The sequence below is a fragment of the Leuciscus leuciscus genome (assembly GCF_965113295.1).
Source record: "Leuciscus leuciscus genome assembly, chromosome: 10".
NCBI classification, from domain to species: Eukaryota; Metazoa; Chordata; class Actinopteri; order Cypriniformes; family Leuciscidae; genus Leuciscus; species Leuciscus leuciscus.
The window spans coordinates 40,663,542-40,682,198 of record NC_138734.1 but is presented as its reverse complement, the minus strand read 5'-3'; the positions used below and the strand labels follow the sequence as shown (position 1 = coordinate 40,682,198).

Here is an 18,657-nt window from a genome sequence, read left to right as displayed (position 1 = left end):
TCCTATTATTCCAAATGTGGAAAATTGTAATAATAAAGAAATCTGCCCTGACAAATCAGCATTACATTACCTCAGCTGGAGATATCTGTAACTGAAAATTATTTAAAAAATAATAATAATAAATGTTGCATCTTTTAACAGGATCTTCAAGGGGGTGTTTTGTAATGTTGTGAAACCTCATGCTATGAGATGTGACAGAAAATGACAAAAAATGGGTTTCAAACCCAACATTTCACTGCTTGTAACAATTATTTTTAATAAATACTCTTAGTGTTCCTCACACAGGAAATAAGGTGGTGGGTTTGTTCAACCCTCCTGCACAGAGAATTACCCCATACAAATGATAACAATATGAACACAAAAACACATGCACACACACACACCCGCCCGCTCACACACACACACACACACACACACACATACAGACATACTCATTGGTGGACAGTCAAAAAAAATACTGTCTACTACCAGGTTTAACGGTTCAGAACAACGAATTTGAAAACCCTCCAAGTGTGCGTTTCTCAGCATCGTTCAGTCCATCCGAAGAACATCCAGATGAGTGATGTCATCAGTGATCTCATCACAGGTCCCTGACATGACACGTGTCCTTGAGAATGCTCTCTGTGTACATACGTACTGTTCCTTTCTCTTTGAGTTGAATTGTTCAGTTGCTGGAGGAAGAACGTCACTTCAGGAGGGAAGGAACACAGTCATAAAAACAGGTAGTACATGTTTGCTATTTATTGCCAATTACAAAACCCCTCATGTTCCCATTTCTGATGATTTTATGTGGAGAGGGGGAAGGAAACACTCTAGAAGAGAATACATTTCTCAGAGCAGAGGTTTACGAGGCACTTTCCAGGAATACGGTAAAAACAGCTTCAATTGTTGGAGGGCAAACTAATTATATCAGTTGTTTTATTCATTTTTCTGTACGATTTGCAACTCTTTTTGGGGTCAGTAAGATTTTATTTGTTGTTGAAGAAATTGATATTTTTATACAGGGATGCATTCAAATGTGGAAGCTTGTTGCCGTCACTGAATAAAAAATAAAAAAGGTAATTGTGACTTTTTATCTCGCAATTCTCTCTTAATTGTGAGAAATAAACTCGCAATTGGAAAATTTGCGAGGAAATAAGTCAGAGTTTATATCCCTTTATATCAATTATGACTTGATTTCTCGCAATTGGAAGTATATATCAACTATATAAGTATATATAGGATCATGTGACACTGAAGACTGAGAATTCTGTTTTGATCACAGGAATAAATAACCTTTTTTCAAATATAAAACAGTTTTTTTTTTTTTTTAATACTGTAAAAGTAGTTCATACTTCATATTATTTTTGGATTAAATAAATGTAGCCTTGGTGAGCAGAAGAGTGCCAGTGGCATCTTAATGCCAAACTTTTGAACACTAGTGTAGAATTGTTTGGGATCAATAAATACAGTTTAAAACCCTGGTTCAATTGATTTAGTTATTTTCTTGCAATAAACATAAAAAATAAATAGATACAATGTATCACATAAAAAAGGGAAATGGGTTGCTAGAAACAGTTGCAAATGTTAGAGCTATGTTGAGTTGTAGTTATCAAATAATCTATTTATTTCCAATAAATTAGAGACTTTTTAGATAAAAAAAAAAAAAAAGTCTGGTAACTGTTTAAAATTGAGGTGATCACATGCAGTCAACAACATAAACATTGAAAACATGGAATAAGATTATTTTATATTATATTCTATGACTTCATTTTATGAAACGTTAAATATTTTGTATTTGGAGGAAAATCATGCAATGTAAATGAGACTTTTTTTTAGTCATTAAAATGTATTAATAAACAAATTTAATACCAATTTAACAGAATTTGTATCATTATATTTGTTGGATATCTCAAAAAGTTCAAGGCTTCTGAGGCCATTTTAAGTGGATTACAAACATTTGATGTTTTTTAAAAACGACCTGCTTTTCATGATTTTTTTTTTTTACCGTATTCATGAAAAGTGCCAGTTGCCCCCACACATGGAGAGAAAGCGTCTGCTCATGTTTAATTTCACATTTGGACTGCTCTCACATGTGATTAGGTCGTGCAGAGAGTCAAAAATATAAAATTCTTATAGTACACCTATTTTTATATCAGTATATTACAATGAATGCATCTCGAAAAAGAGCTCCCTGTGTCACTGCAATTAATTGCATACACGATTCTCCTGATTATAATTACAGAAAGCATCACTGAACTTTACACTGAACACACTGGAGGGAACTTGTCATTTTCAGGCCGAAAAGCAGGTTGTGTCCACAGAGACCATGATTAGGAAGAGGCCAGAGATATGAACAAGACAAGGAAGGTCACACAAGGAGTAGTCCGACTGCCCTCTCCTGCTCCATTTGTGCTAAAGCTTCTCACTAGAGGCCGACCTCGGCTGTTACGAGGCCCGTTAAACTCGGACACGACGAGTCACTGAAAACCAATCAAGGTCATGAATCGCTTAACCCATCCAGAAGGCATATGTCTACCACAGCTTTTCCATTAGAGCTGCCAGAGACTGTGGTCTTACGGGATCACAGGGCAAACTGTGGGGAAAGCTCTTGCGAGTGCTGGTTTAGGGGACGTCGGCACAGGCGGTAGGGCTTCTATGAGAAATTTTGAGCGCATAGAGTGGCTTTCGGGTGTTTCCCGCACAGGGGAACGGTGCTGTCCTGGCTCTGGCCCTCCATGTCCATGTCCAGGAGGCTTTGACGGACGGCACTCACTCCACTGTCGCCCGAGCCCAGCGGACTCTCACAGCTGCTACCTGGAGATGAGCTGAGCGTCTGTGAGCGGGACGAGAGTTTCCACGGGTCCGGACGTGCCCGAGCTGGGGTGGGTCGAGGGCGGGGAGCGAACTCCAGGGTTTTGGGACGCTCCAGCGTTCCCGTATGGCTGTCCAGCTCTGGCATGGGAATTGGAGGAGGGGGTTTGCGCCGATGGACCGACGGGTAGATCGTGGACGGGTCGGGGAGGCGTGGAATGTCAAGAGTTTCACGAGAACCTGAAGGGGAACATATGAACGACTCTGTAAATGACATTCAAGATATAAAAAAAAATATATATATATATATTTCATATTTATCCCAAAATCTTATTTAATGATGCTTATTTTTAGGACCATTAATTTTTTTGCAATGTGATAATTATTTCCCCCTCAAGTTCAGATTACCATAAAGCAACATAAAAAAATCTCATTACTGTGATACAAAAATTATACATGATTTAAATTTTTTATACATATACTGTAATACTGCCATAAAAGTAAAAGTAAAAACTGTTACAGTAATTAGAATCACTATTGAGAATAATGGTAATTACAAACACATTTTTGTGGTTTCTAAATATTGTCTTTATGCTAATTATTATTTAACCATCACAAAAAAAAAATATCATTCTCATTACTTTAATTTATAACACAAACACACACACACACACACACACACACACACTGTATTTAATATTATATGCACTGTAATATACATTCAGGAGAATTCAAGGAGAATCACTATTGATTACAAAAACGTTAATACAAGTTATTTTAGTTCTAAGTTTTCTTAGTTATTTTAAAAGATCATCTTTATGCAAACTAATATATACAGTATAAATATATATATATATATATATTGTTGAGTTCAATCTTAGGTTTATGAAATCTATTTTATGACCATTGCAAAATTGTATATAATCACTGTTAATATGAAACAAATAACACATTATTGTAAATATTTTAAGAATATATTATGTATGAGAATCGTATTGATATTTATGAAAAACACTTAAGATTAATGGGAATTACAAAAAAAGTTAAAACAAATCGTAGTGGCTTTAAAATATTGTCTTGATGTTGTGGTCACATTCACTAAAGAACAATTGCAACAAAAAAGAAAAATAATAATAATTTCTGTAAATATTTAAAATGTTTTAAAGTACTTACACATCATGGAAGTATTATATATAGTTATACATTATGAAACGTAATTTTGCGATGTGAGCCAAAAGATGTTTTGACAAAGATTCACACAATAACGAATAGCATTTAAAATCTTATGTACCTTTAAATGAAGTGATGATCGGGGCTGTTGTGGGGGGGAAGGGCATGCTCCCGTCAGAAGGGGTGCGTCGATGTCCCACGACCGTCTGCGCTCGAGGACGAATGGCCCCGTCCGAGGGTGTGCGCCGGTGTCCGCGGTTTAACGCCATCGCTGCAGAGACGTGTGTGGGTGTGAGGGACTGGTTGGGCTCTCGTTTGAAGCTCTCAGCCTTCAGGTCCAGCAGGGGGTTTAATGAGGGCGCAGGAGACACCCCCGGAAGAGCACTGCTGGGGGTCGGGGTAAAGTCTTCAGGATCAGACGGTAACAGGGACTTGGTGGAGTTGCAGTCAGAGAGGGAGGAGAGGGAGAGGAGGGTCACGGAGGGAGACGGGTCCGTGCTGGGCAGGGTGGAGTCGTGATGCCGGTTGTGGGACAGGGAGAGGGACAGGTTTCGGCTGGGTGGAGAAGTGCTGCGTCTGAATCGACCCGTGCGCTGGAACAGGCCCTCCTTCTTCTTCTTCTGCTCCTCTCGCGGGTCCTGCTCATCTTGACTCATCTGTGCACCAATCAATGAATAATGTCACATGAGCTCAACATAAGGTACAAATAAACTGATTATGCCAAGGGATTAAGTAATTGCATATATCAATATTCGTCAATTATAAACATCTATTAATATCTGTAAGTATCTATGCAATATAAAAAAATGCATTGTCATTACAGTAAAGAAAAATAAAACAATATTAAATAATATTTGTAAAATATTTACACATTATAGAAGTATTTGTTGCACTTTATGCAAAAAATAACATCTAATTTTGCAATTAAATGTGTGTGTGTGTATATATATATTATATATATATTAGTGCTGTCAAATTGATTAATCATGATTAATCGCATATAACAAAAGTTTGTGTTTATATAATATATGTGTGTATATAATTTATCATATTTATATATATTATATATATGTGTGTCTTTGTTTGTGTGTGTATATATATATGCATATACACGTCACACACACATACATATATATATATATATATATATATAGTTTATATAATATACACAAATATATAATTATTTTTTGTAAATTAAAATAATAACATATCTATTTACATATTAAATTACATTCATTAATTTGCATAAATAGTACAATTAAATATATTTGCAATCTTGTTTATGACAATTAAATAAAAAAGACAAAAATTAAAAAATACTAGCTTTATCCAGCTATAATCTGTCCTCCTAATTAACCTCTTTTCTTTCACTACTTACTTTCTTTCTTTCTTTCCCACATTCTCTCTCTCTAACAGTGTGTACCTGTTGTCGTCCCAGCTGGCAGACGTCAGCACCGAGTCCCACAGCCGCCAGTATGGAGGCGCAGCCCAGCAGCAGAAGGTCACTCTTCTTCCTCGGACTGCAGCGTCGAAGCGTTGAGTCCTGTGAGCCTATTCCCGATCCCGAGCCCACCTCCTCCAGCGCTCCGTTACTGCCCAGATCAGGAGCCAGACGTCCTGGAGAACTGTCATCCAGCTCACAATGCTCCTCTACACACAAGATACGGGGGATGAAGAAGGTGAAACAGGCCATAAAATTACAGTTATTCATTTGTTTGTTGTAGTGTTTGGTCATGATGCTCTTCAAATCTGAGCGTCTAAAAGAAGAACGTGATTCCGACTCACCCATTTCATTTAGACTTGAGAATCCAGCTGTTATAGGAGCATGTTTTGGGGACTTCCCCAGATTCGGGGCACTGGAGGACCACACCTTGCCCTCCCCAAGTGATTTTAACCTAAAAGAAAAATACTATTAAGCAACTTATGCTGTAAAATGGTATTTATGGTAATTCCTATCATGACAATTCTTGGAAGAGTTTAGCATGGTAATGAATTTGACAATGTTAAGTGTTTCCCCGTCATTGACAGAATTTTCCTGCTTTCTGTGTTTTCACTGTTATACGGTAGGGGGCGCTATTACACATCTTCTGAAAGAGTACAAAATCTCCTGATCAAAACACAGGCAAAGAAGAAGCAGAAACAAACGATAGCATATGTAAGCAGATGCATATCAGAGCCCTTCTACGGAGAGCCTGGCCACTCCCTATTAAGTCCTATTGTACCAAATTTTGGTTGTAGTTCCACCAGAGTTCCACTGGGGGCGATCGCCCATGAGTGCAAAATGAATGGGAGTCTATGGAGCTAGACGGCTAAATTTGTCTCTTTCACCCGATTGCCGTTGAGAAATCTCAGATTTGATTGTAGGTTTTGCAAGTTCAACATGGGTTATAGGTCAAAAGTTTACATTTACATTTATGCATTTGGCAGACGCTTTTATCCAAAGCGACTTACATTGCGTTATCCTATACATTTATACATTGGTATGTGCAATCCCCTGGGATCGAACCCACAACCTTGCGTTGTTAATGCAATGCTCTTACCACTGAGCTACAGGAAATCTTACACTACAGGTGTACAGAAAACTACAGGAAAGTTGAATGAACGAGTACTTATGTCCTTTCGATTTCTTACAGGTTGAGTTGTTGTTGCCCATAACACGCTAGCATTCTGCTAATGAACGCTGATTGGTCAGTGAAGGACTGATTACGACCAGAGATACCGCTTGATGGCATCGTGGCATCCGAAGCGGGACCAGAATGTTAAGGCGGACTTTTTCGTCCAAGTTTTTTTTTTCAACGCAGCAACTTTTTTTTTGGTTGCTGCCACTTTTATCTGCCTATGGTTATTATGTACTGTGAAATTTACACGGAAAATACATTTAATTTGGGTACTTGTTGTGTTATTCTTGTGTTAGGAAATACAGGATACATATGGTATAGTATTGCCACCTTAAAAATAAATAATAATTAGAAAAAGGAGAAAAATGCCTCGCAGGTGTGCAATGATAAATTGTTCTAATAGTGGGCAAAGGGTTGTCCTATTTCTCGAGAGAAAAGAAAGTGCAGAGCGCGAAAGCACCAAAGTGACTGAAGGATTGCCATAAAGCAGTATCTCTGGTCGTACGATGTGTATGACGTCATTGACATTTTAAAAGACTTTTTAAAGCAAATAAGTGACTCTAAAAAATCTAACACCAAGCAATGTGTAATTTCTTTGCATCTCCTTTCAAATACAACATTCAAATTACTAGACAAAAAATGATATCCTGAGAAAAGTGGATTTTGAGGGGTATAGCGCCATAGACCTCCATTCATTCTGCACTCGTCCTGTGAGCGCCCTCATGTGGAACCAGAGTGGAACTGCAACCAGTTCAGAAGCCGGAAGTTTACTGAGAGTGGAAGTTCTCCCCTTATTAGACATTCTCTGTGCATATGTAAAATAACGTGATCATCATCATTAAAGGGCATATAAATCAAAACTGAATGAAATGTCAGGACGAGGTACGCCAGGGCGATGATGGACTCGATCTTATCCATCTATCTTTTAATCATCGTTCTGAATCAGATCTGGATGTAGTCTTTGACAAAAACGTGATTTTCTCAGCCTTTTGCTCAAACTGTTGCTTTTTTATGAAATTTACTAGAATAAAACAGTTTTTTTTTAAAGCAGAGGGTTTGCCCTTTCTTTTGATATTTTGCATGTTCAGATATGCATACAACAAAATATTCTAGGAGCCATGAAACTTTTGTGACAATGATCAAAAAAATGCTGGCGCTGTCTGGCAACTTTTTTCAAAAACACTGGCGGGAAAAGATTTAATATCCTTTAATATTCTTTTGGTGTACCTGTCCTCCCCCCCGACTCTCTCGCGCTGATGTGTGGAGCTCGGTCCCCATGTTCGGCCCTTCTTCTTGGTCCCTAGGTCCTCTTTCTTACACACTGCCGTCCGGCCCCACGTCTTCCTCCCATCACTGGGTGTCACTAGATCATACATACAAGTGATGAACACATTTCAGAAAATATTCAATATTATGTTTGTTTTAGCAAACTACATATTATTGCTACAAAACTCTACTTGAAGTATGGTTTAAAGGAACACGCCGTATTCACCGTATCCCCCAGAGTTAGACTAGTCCATACATACCCTTCTCATCTCCGAGCGAGCCGTAACTCTGTCTGACGCACCCACCGCTAGCCTAGCTTAGCACAAAGACTGGAGGTAAATGGCTCCAGCTAGCATACTGCTCCAAATAAGTGACAAAATAACGGCAACATTTTCCTATTTACATGTTGTGATTTGTATAGTCACAGCTTGTACAAATAACAAGGTCACATGACACACAGCCATCTTCTAACCGTATACATACTGGGAACTATATTCTCAGAAGGCGAAGCACTACTACTTGGTCGGAGTAAATAGGAAAATGTTGGCGTTATTTTGTCACTTATTGGGAGCAGTATGCTAGCTGGAGCCGTTTACCTCCAGTCTTTGTGCTAAGCTAGGCTAGCGGTGGGTGCGTCAGACAGAGTTACGGCACGCACGGAGATGAGAAGGGTATGTGTGGACTTATCTAACTCTGGGGGATACGGTGAATAAGCTACAGTCCCAAAAAGTCGGCGTGTTCAAATAGAAACACAAGTATGTAAGCTAAGACAGTCTCAATGCACTTCACAGTGTCTAGGTATTGATTCTTGGCACATGGCAGTGCAGGCATCAGTCAATATGTACTAAGCTGACCAGCAATGCACTCTGGTTCTTATTTATTCCACTATATAAAAGCAAAATAATGTAGTGTATTCCTCTGGTCTTGACTCACGGCGTATCGCTCTGAGGCGAGGGATGACCCCTGGGCTGGCTGGAGGAGTGGTGCTTTCACTCCCCTGACCTTTCCTCTTGTCCACGCTGGGTGACGCCTGCACCGTGATCTTATGCTCGAAACCTAAAACAGACACATGCTGTCAGAGACGCAACTCACGTTCACACCAAGGACAATGACTATAACGGTAATTATAAAGTTCTAATAATCGCTCTAATGAGGATAGGAAAGTGAACACCACAGCTACAATGATAATGACAATATCGATGGAAACACTTTCAGAGTGATTTTTTTCCAGCTCATGAATGATAAAAACATTGACAGCCAATGAACAGAATGGCTTTTAAGAGCTTAAGAATTTCAAGCGGCGGGCAACATAACTGCTTGTGCTTATAATAGGCAAAAAGATGAGAAAAGACAATACAAATGCAAATGTAAGATAAAATGGGATTTTTTTTGCTCATTTGCTGTATTTTTTACCTTTATAAAGTGTGCAGGAGTTTTTTTGCAACTTTTCACCTATTTGTATTATTGGGGCTTGTGCACTTTTTTTTTGTGTGGTGCGTTTTTGGTGTTTTCATTTAATAATTAGGGCTGGGAATCGATTAATTTTTTTTTACTAATTAATTGCACAATTTGCTGTAATTAATTGCAATTAATTGCATTTCCCCCAAGCTTGTAATCATCAATATTTAAACTTAGAATCACCTAAATAAATTAAACAACACAGGAATAAAAAGGAACAGAAAATCACCCTATATTAAAATAATATTTAACATCAATATATCAATATATTATTCTTTTTCGATAATCAATCAACATAATCAATTTAAAAGTAAAGTAAAGCAATTTAAAAGTAAAGTAAAATGTAAAAAAAAAATTTTTTTTTGACTAATTATCAAAATAAAATATAGCCCTACAAAGCTATTATTACCAGAGCATGTGATCAGAGCAGGTCATTTTACCATTGTTGCCTAGCATGACTATACCAGCTCAGCAGTGCTATTGTCTACTAGTCTACTACAGAGAAATTTCGCGTTATCGGAGCGGACATTGCTTTTCCAGTGCGTGATCGGTACATGATTGGAGCGTTTGGGCCGTTAACGACAGAGCAGAACACGCAGCACAAACACAGAGCGGAACATTGAGCAGAGAGCGCAGCGCGCCCACACACACACACACACACACACACACACACACACACACACACACACGGAACAGAGAGTGCCGTGCACACATGGAGCGGAAAAGACCCGCTCATGAAAGCTGCGCGAGGATGAAACCTGATCGCCGAACACGGAGGGGCGGGACGGCATATTTTCGGCCTTTTCAATAGCAGCCGCAACAGGAAGCCATTAAAACGAGAAAAAAAAAAAAAAAGTGCTGCGTTAATTACGTTTTTTTTTTTTTTACGCGTTAAACATCTCAAATTAATCGCAAAGATTAACGCGTTAATTCCCCCAGCCCTAATAATAATAATCAGAACACTGCCATCAGTTGGTGTGGATGCTGCTATGTTTCACAGAACCAAGATATGCTGTTGTTGTAATGTTATCCACAGTTTTGAGTGTCATTGTTTGTTTGGAGCCGCTGGCGACTAACAACTAACTCCTGATTGAATATACTCTTGTGTACTGTATGTTAATTTTTCCTTCTTCCTTTTTCCTCTGCTTCAGCTATGATAAAGAAAGAGACATCCACACTTGCATTGCGTGTTCGTGCATTTTGGGGGCGGAGCAATGAAGGGAGGGGTGTGTTTGTTTGGGTTGATTTAAAATATCAACAGTGTTTCTCAGAAATCACTCACTGTACCTTTAAGGACATTACAGTTTACAATCTTATGGCTTCCTTTTAAATTTAATTCGGATTTGATTTGCACTGTATGGTAAAAATATACCACATTTTACTGAAAAATAACAATGATTTGATTAAAAATGACCAATAAATAAATATATAAATATAGTTAGATTCCCATTCCACCCACCAGATGGCAGACTGATGCAGTTGCTGTCCCTGCCGAGTTTAAGCAGTCTGCTCTTTTTGAAGTGGCCTTTGCGTTTTTTAACATGTGGTTTCTCTTGATACATCTGATGGATGATGATGTTGAGCTCTCTCTCTACAATGTCGATCTCCCGCTCGGCTAACTCCTGCTCGCGCCTCCTCAGATGCTCCTCTTGCTCCCTCTGCTCCTCAGCGGCCCGTGCCAGAGCTTCCTCCCAGGATCGCAACTCCTAATGAACAGGCAGTAATTTACACCACTAATCCACTACGCCTACAAGTTATTGCTTATCATATCATTAGTGTAATTTCTTTAAGGCGTAGATGATACGATTTTTCCACGCATTAGACTAATTTTGTATATTGGCTCAGAATACTTGTGTGTACACATACATGGGTCTCTTAAATCACACAAAATCTCTACTGTATCTTTAATAGATCCTAAATTTATCAAATATCTACCTGTAAATGTACACTACCTTTCAAAAGTTTGGGTCTATAAGATTATTTATTTTTTCACAGTATTACTGTATTTTTGGTTGTTTTTTTTAAAATACATGCAGCCTTGGTGAGCATAAGAGAGTTCTTTCAAAAAACATTAACAAATTAATATTTTTATTAAGCAAGGATGCATTCAAATTTATCAAAAGTGACAGTAAAGAGTCAAGACTTTTACATTGTTGATGTCTGTATAATAAATGCTGTTTCTTTTGAACTGTCTATACTTCTGAGAATCTTGTGCATGTATGACAGTTTAAAAAATATAATTTAAGCATAATATTTTCATATTATGAAATATTAAAAATAATATTTTCATATTATGAAATATTAAGCCTAATATTTTCATATTATGAAATATTAAGCATATCATATTTTCAACATTGATAATAATAAGAAATATTTCTTAAACACCAAATCAGCATTTTTTTATTTTTTGCATATTTCCATGATTTCTGAAAAAACATAATTTTTCTAAGTTAAACAATTATTTTAAATTGTAATATTATGCCACAATATTACTGTTTTTATATGTATTTTCGATCAAATAAATGCCTTGATGAACATAAGAGACTTCTTTCAAAAACATTTAAACATTTTATTGACCTTAAACTTTTGAACGGTGCTATACTTTTGAAAATAACTATTTTAATTATTTTGTACTTATTTTTATTCATTTTAAAAATAATAATTTAAAAACTTGATGCAACTTTGATGTGACCTGGTTTTAACAAATCATATATTAATATAAATTGTAATATAAATATTATGGTATTGTTTGGTAACCGACAGTAAAAAAAAATAAAGCAAAGATTGTACTGTATTATTGTAGATATTTTATTTGAAAGTGAAAAACAAACTTGACAATACTTTGATGTGACATTTAGAATGTTAATTAATATTATTAAACAAATAATATTAATTATATAGTTAAATGGGTTAATTATGTGGTATGATATTATTGGTCGATAGAATACGGTAAATGGTGATCCATATTTCTTGTGTAAACAGTGTAAATATCAACTGAAACATGCATTAAACTATTGCACTAAAAATATTTCAGGAGTCCACCACAAGCTACTGGTAAGCTACTAAATCCCTGAGATGTACCGTAAACGTGAAACAAACATCTATTTATGGTCCATACCTTCTCCTTTGCTCGTAGTTCATCAAACATCTGCTGGATCTCCAGCCTCCAGTCTTCCTGCAGGGAATGGAAAGACTCCAGGGGCATCTGGAACATGGCTGATTGCTCAATGTCCAGCAGTCTCTTTAGGATACTCCCAAAACAAGGACGCCCGTGTGGGTTAGGACACCAACACTCTACAGAGAGAGAGAGAAAAGTGAGGATGCAATGTAAAACAAGGATTCCCTCGAGAGTTTAGCTCCAACCTTGATCAAACGCACATGCCTTAACTTTTTAGCAGAGATGGTCGTATTATTGGGAGACATGAGGGTCTGTGGCTCTACCAGAGGTGTAAAGTCCAGGGGTCAGAAAGTAAAAGTCCTGATTACCGCCTTTCAACGTTGAAATATGGTTGAAAATAAGTCGATCCGCCTTGGACTGGTTTTCGACGTGATTTCAACTAAGTAGTTTCGGCCGGACTGTTTGACTACGTGTTTACAACTGATCATCTAAGACAGGATGGGTCTGTTATACATGCTAACATAACGGAGAAAAACAAACTAGCAAATCATGTTCATTATTATCTCAAATAAATTTAAAGAGTTTTACATATTCCATCAAGATGTTGAAGATCGACATTTCAACGTTGAAAAGTCATAATTAGACGTTGAAGATTTACGTCTATTCAACGTCTAATAGACGACTGTTTGCTAGCTGGGATATGTTTTTCCCATCCATGAACTCACTAATTAGTTCTGTCTCCAGTCTAAAAACTGTGCTAATAAGCAAATCCAGGTGATTGGAACAAAATACTGAGGAGGACTTTTACTTCCTGAACCTGGACTTTACACCTCTGGGCTCTACTATTGGAGAACGGCTAACTTGGATCACGTGTGACTTGATAACCAATCACATTACAGCCTCAACGTCATTGAGTTCGAGTGTGACAGTCAATCACTGTTTGCGGATACCATAGAAATGAACGAGAAGTGCCGTAAACTGAATCATACCTGTCGCACAATTGCCCGTGACTTATCTTATGAAACAGCATTTTTTTTCGGTGTAAACTCTAAAAATAGATCAATCCAAAATGATTTTTTTTAGAGCAAACATGTTGAAGATTAGCCAATGGGCTGTCGATTCATTAAATGATAAACCGTGAGGCCTCTTCTCCATTGACATCCATTCAAAAAAATGGCCTTGTCTCCTTTTTTTTGGCTAACCTTGCAGGCTTGCCTTCATGTGGCTTTGTTTTTATGCCCGGTACACATTGTACGATTTTGGACTGTCCCTGACAAAAGATGGCCAATTGTGGTCTATGTCTGAGGTCGTGGCTCCTAAACGCTGGGCCTACGCCGTACAGTGAGAGAGCTTCAAATACGGCTGAGTCACGATCTTGTGACCAAAGATAGCCTGCAATCATTTTCCGACAATGTCATAAATTTAGCATGATCATCTCACAGTGCTAAGACCTCGTCTACAGACTAGCCAATAAAAATGCAACATGAAATTGTGTATTGAGCAACGCGACTTGAAAACTTAAAACTTCTTTCCTCAAGCTCCATTTGCAAGATTGATGTGCCAAGTTGGCCTCTTTTCTCTAGCCACGATCCCATCCATATTCTCCTCTTTGTTTCAGCGCACATAAAAACCACAATTGCCGACGCGATTCTTCTTGCTCTATTTGTTCACCACTAGCTCATGCTGATGACGGGTTATTCTTCTATAATAACTAGCGTCGTAGCCTACGATTCAATAGGTGTCATCATCATGCAGTCTACATACATGTCGTACCCAAGTTTATTAGATTCATGTCGTACAGTGGGATTGTAATGAGCTTATAGGATTGCCGAAATCGTACAGTCTGTAGCAGGCGTAAGTAATCCTGAAGAGCTTGATGAGCTTGTTCAGGTGTGTTTGATTAGAGTCGGAGCAAAACTCTTCAGGAAAGTGGACCTCGAGGGCCTGAACTCCTGATGTTCACAGGTACATGTTTCATGGGGTTCAACTAAAACTGTTCTTACCTCCCAGGAGCTGTGCAAAGGCCTCAGGGCAGGTGGAGGGGATGGGAAGGGTCAGCTTGTTCATGGCAACTCCATACGCCACAGCCAAAGCGTCAATTTCACGGTACGGCACCTCACCAGTCAGCAGCTCCCAGAGTAGCACTCCAAAACTAACACGAAAAAGACCATAATCAGCCACAGAACCTCTAGTTAGGCTGTAAAACACAGTCCACAGGAGGACGGCAGCTCACCTCCATACATCGCTGCTTTTTGAGAACAGTGACAGCTTGATGACCTCTGGAGCCATCCAGGCGTACGTGCCCGCCGCGCTCATCTTTGTGGTGCGATGCCATTCCCGAGCAAGCCCGAAGTCTGTGATCTTCAGAGTCTTTCCACACAGGTCGTCTCTCTCCACGGGCTCCAGAATCAGAACTGAAATGAAGAGCAGACACATATGAGGCCAAAGTGGATTGAAGATCCAGTTTTTTTGCTCATCGTTGAAATATTTCTGAATAATGGAATAGTGGAAACAATAACAATTTTGCATTTAATAGTCCCAGTGGCGCTCGTCAAACCAGATCATTCGGAAAGCAGAAGCTTTACACAAGGATGGAAAACAACACCCTTGATTTGCCATTAAGATAAAACTGAAGTGCAAACATATGTAACACACATTTGAGTCATATGAGAACGATGTACATAGTGACACTTCAAGAAAACAAAACCAAACAAAAATGCATCTACAGATCACGTTAGATCTCTTTAGTCCTTATGCGGCGGAGAAACAAGCTTGCAAGCTAGTTTTTGCGGTAGCTCTGTATATTTCTATGGCATCGCATCGCTGTCAAAGAGTAATTAGCTGGTGATGTCAAGTGGATTTACTTATTGTAGAGTTAGTAATTAGAGTTAGAGTTATTGTAATGTTTGAAGCGAATGTCATAAATGTCAGTAGAACGGGAAGATTTTAAAATGAGCAGTTCATGCATAGATCCGTAAGATCTTACTTTAAGGTCCTATATGTTAAGCTACATAAGGTCCTCATTATCATATTGTTTTGAACTGGCGTTACCAACCCATTTTAACTTTAGCATGTGACGTATTTCTGAGAGAAACCATATGTTCAGCGGGAACAAAATATAGGGCGGGATTTGATTGTACGGTATCAATTGGACCATGAAAAGTGACCAAAAAAATTCACGTGATCCTTCAGAAATCATTCTAATACGCGGATTTGCTGCTCAAGAAACATTTCTTATTATTATCAATATTGAACCGTTGTTCTGCTTCATATTTTTGTGGAATCCATATAAAAAAAAATTGTAAGGTACAAAAGAAGAGCATTTATTTGAAATGGAAATATTTTGTAAAATTTAAATTATTCTTGCTGAAAAGTATTAAAAATCATACCGACCCCCTACATTTAAACAGTAGTGTACATGATGAAAATATTGAATAAATGCAATGTATTCCGGAATGTAATAATGGAATATGAATCGTTCATAATAAGACCAGGAACATTCGGAAATTATTAAGAAAGTAATAAATTGAATTGGGTCAAATAGACTCAGCAAAATGAAGACTTCTAGACTTTTGGAGCGAGTTGAAGCTCTATACTATATCAAATATTTATCAGCCAGTAGCATGTGTTCAGGGAAGAGAAACAAGATCTCTTAAACACACACACAAGCTCTCTCTTTCACGTAACTAAGGTAAAGTGCACACTCATCTAAACACAACACAAGCTTAGTTTTACATCCCAATCGAGACACATGACAAGCTTTAAACTACACACGCATACACAGAACAGACAGGCGCCAGTAAACTGCATGTAGAGCACAATGTCAATATTTCACAGAAGTGGCATTAGAGGAGAGAGACCAATCCTGGCATTGTTATCCATGAATTCAGACCTGTTTACTGAAACTACTAAGACCCACATGCTTAGTTTATTAGAACAAGAATTATATAAGTCAACGGGTACATAAGACAAAAACAGATGAGGAAACACTGGTCAAAGCCACTGTCACGCCACATTCATCCACATGATGATTATACAGTTGGCATAAAGACTTGAAAGAGTTCGACTAGACTTTCTGTCTATTCCATATTTACAAACATGAGTCACACCGGATGGAGTGGAATAAATAAAACATTTATATATACAGTATATAGCCTATATATATATATATATGGATTTCAGCAGTGGCCTTTAACGCTGCTTATTGCGCTTAAACGGTCAAATACACACAAAATAATGTCAAAATGCCGGTTTTGGCGAGTTTGTTTGAATTTATTGAAGGAAAGCCTCTTGAGATGCAACATCTCATTTTCAAGAGGGTCCTACATATTACGAGTATTCACGTAAACACAGTAAGTTATGTTTTATGTGAACGTAAACAGTTGAGAAAGAAAACGCAAGTATAACAGTATAATAGATTTGTGCGTCAGGTCTTAAAGTGACAGCAGCCTAATATACCTGCGGCCAAATTATGAGATATTATTCACTAATATTAAAAATGTCTATGTGGCAGTTTTTCCCTATGGTGTCGATGTCAAAATTGTGGCCAGTAAAAATGCTAAGTGGCTAGTAACTTTGGAAATCCACGAGTCACAGTGGCTGATGAGCAACAAAAAATAAAAAAGTTAATGTCAAGCCCTGTAAATATATATATATAGACCACAAATGTGACCCTGGATCACAAAACCAGTCACATGGGTCAATTTTTTGAAATTGAGATTTATACATCACATGAAAGCTGAATAAATAAGCTTTCCATTGATGTATGGTTTGTTAGAATATGACAATATTCGGCCGAGATATGACCATTTAAAATCTGGAATCTGAGGGTGCAAAAAAATTTAAACATTGAGAAAATCTCCTTTAAAGTTGTGCATTTATGTTCACGATTGTGCTGCATTCACTCACAAAAATAAATGTTTTATATATTTACGGTAGGAACTTTACAAAATATCTTCATGGAACATGACCTTTACTTAATATCCTAATGATTTCTGGCATAAAAGTAAAATCGATAATTTTGACCCATACAATGTATTGTTGGCTATTGCCACAAATATCCCCGTGCGACTTTATGACTGGTTTTGTGGTCCAGGGTCACATATATACATTTATATATAAATATGTGAGTGTGTATGAGAGAGTGATGCTAGTTTGTGGTGCCCTGCTCTTTTCTCTCCTCACTGTATTTCCTCCTGTGTTTCCGTGTGCGGGCAGGCTATGGAAATGTTTGGAGTGTCAATAGTCAGCTGGACTGGTTTGATTGGGGTGGGGAAGGGTGGAGTGCAGCCTGCTGCTCCATTATCACCACACATATGCAAACGGGAGCAGAGAGAGACAGGAAGGGAACACAGCTGAGTTTCTGTTTGACCAGCACATCACAAGCTCAGGTTGAACAGGTGGAGCCTTTCTCTCTTTCCCAGCAGAGTATCACATCCAAAAAACATGCTCTTTACTGGGAGTGTAAGGGAAATATCGTGAATATGTTTGGCGATACTGTATTGATTCTCAAAAAACACTGTATCGATATTTATTTGTTTACATCCAAGATTTGTGGAAGTGTATGTGAAGTTTTAGCTCAAAATACCCCAGATATTTTTATATAGCATGTTAAATTGTCACTTTTTGAGGGTGAGCAAAAACGCACCGTTTTGTGTCTGTCCCTTTAAATGCAAATGAGCTGCTGCTCCCGGCACAGGGGGCGGAGCTTCAAGAGCTCGTGTCCTTTTACCTCACACAGACATGTACTGAAAATGTCAAAAACGTTTAGCCTTTTATGTTCAAACCGGAGTCAGAAAGATGGAGAGACTCAAGAAGAAGAGACAACATGTAGAAGCAACAGGACATTTCTGAATGATTAGTTGATGAATTTATGTAGTTTATGTGTAGTTATCTTCTAGTCATTGATTAGCATATTCTGTCTTGATAATCTATAAATCGTGTTCCGGGGGCGGGGTTTATGTAAATTTTAGGGTTGGTGATGTCACTAACCCGGGAGGAATGTTGTGTAGTCCCACCAGCCGTTTGTTCTAGTCCTTAAAAAGTGATTTCTTTAAAAGCAAATCTCTCCCTTTTCTCTGAACTTTGAGCGTTGTAACTTTGCAGATGTTGTTTATGCTCAAACAGCAACATTACACACTAACTAAAGTTAGAAAAGTGAAATCATAATCAACCACCCCTTTAAGCCTTGTCTGTCGAACTGGGTATAAGCTTTTTTTTGTTTTGTTTTGTTAA

At 37.9% G+C, this 18,657-nt stretch overlaps 1 protein-coding gene across 1 annotated transcript in view; it reads right to left on the bottom strand.

Moving 5' to 3' along the window:
• Positions 1–230: 230 nt before the first annotated feature.
• map3k10 (mitogen-activated protein kinase kinase kinase 10) overlaps positions 231–18,657 on the bottom strand; it is a 33,807-nt gene continuing 15,380 nt past the window's right edge. The window contains exons 2-11 of the mRNA XM_082182481.1: positions 14,657–14,837; positions 14,427–14,575; positions 12,424–12,599; positions 10,765–11,011; positions 8,781–8,903; positions 7,809–7,944; positions 5,749–5,858; positions 5,387–5,613; positions 4,085–4,619; positions 231–3,033 (exon numbers count right to left, since the gene is read on the bottom strand). Of these exons, the coding sequence (XP_082038607.1) occupies positions 2,636–3,033; positions 4,085–4,619; positions 5,387–5,613; positions 5,749–5,858; positions 7,809–7,944; positions 8,781–8,903; positions 10,765–11,011; positions 12,424–12,599; positions 14,427–14,575; positions 14,657–14,837 (2,282 nt within the window). The 3' untranslated portion in view covers positions 231–2,635. The remainder of the gene's footprint in view (positions 3,034–4,084; positions 4,620–5,386; positions 5,614–5,748; positions 5,859–7,808; positions 7,945–8,780; positions 8,904–10,764; positions 11,012–12,423; positions 12,600–14,426; positions 14,576–14,656; positions 14,838–18,657) is intronic.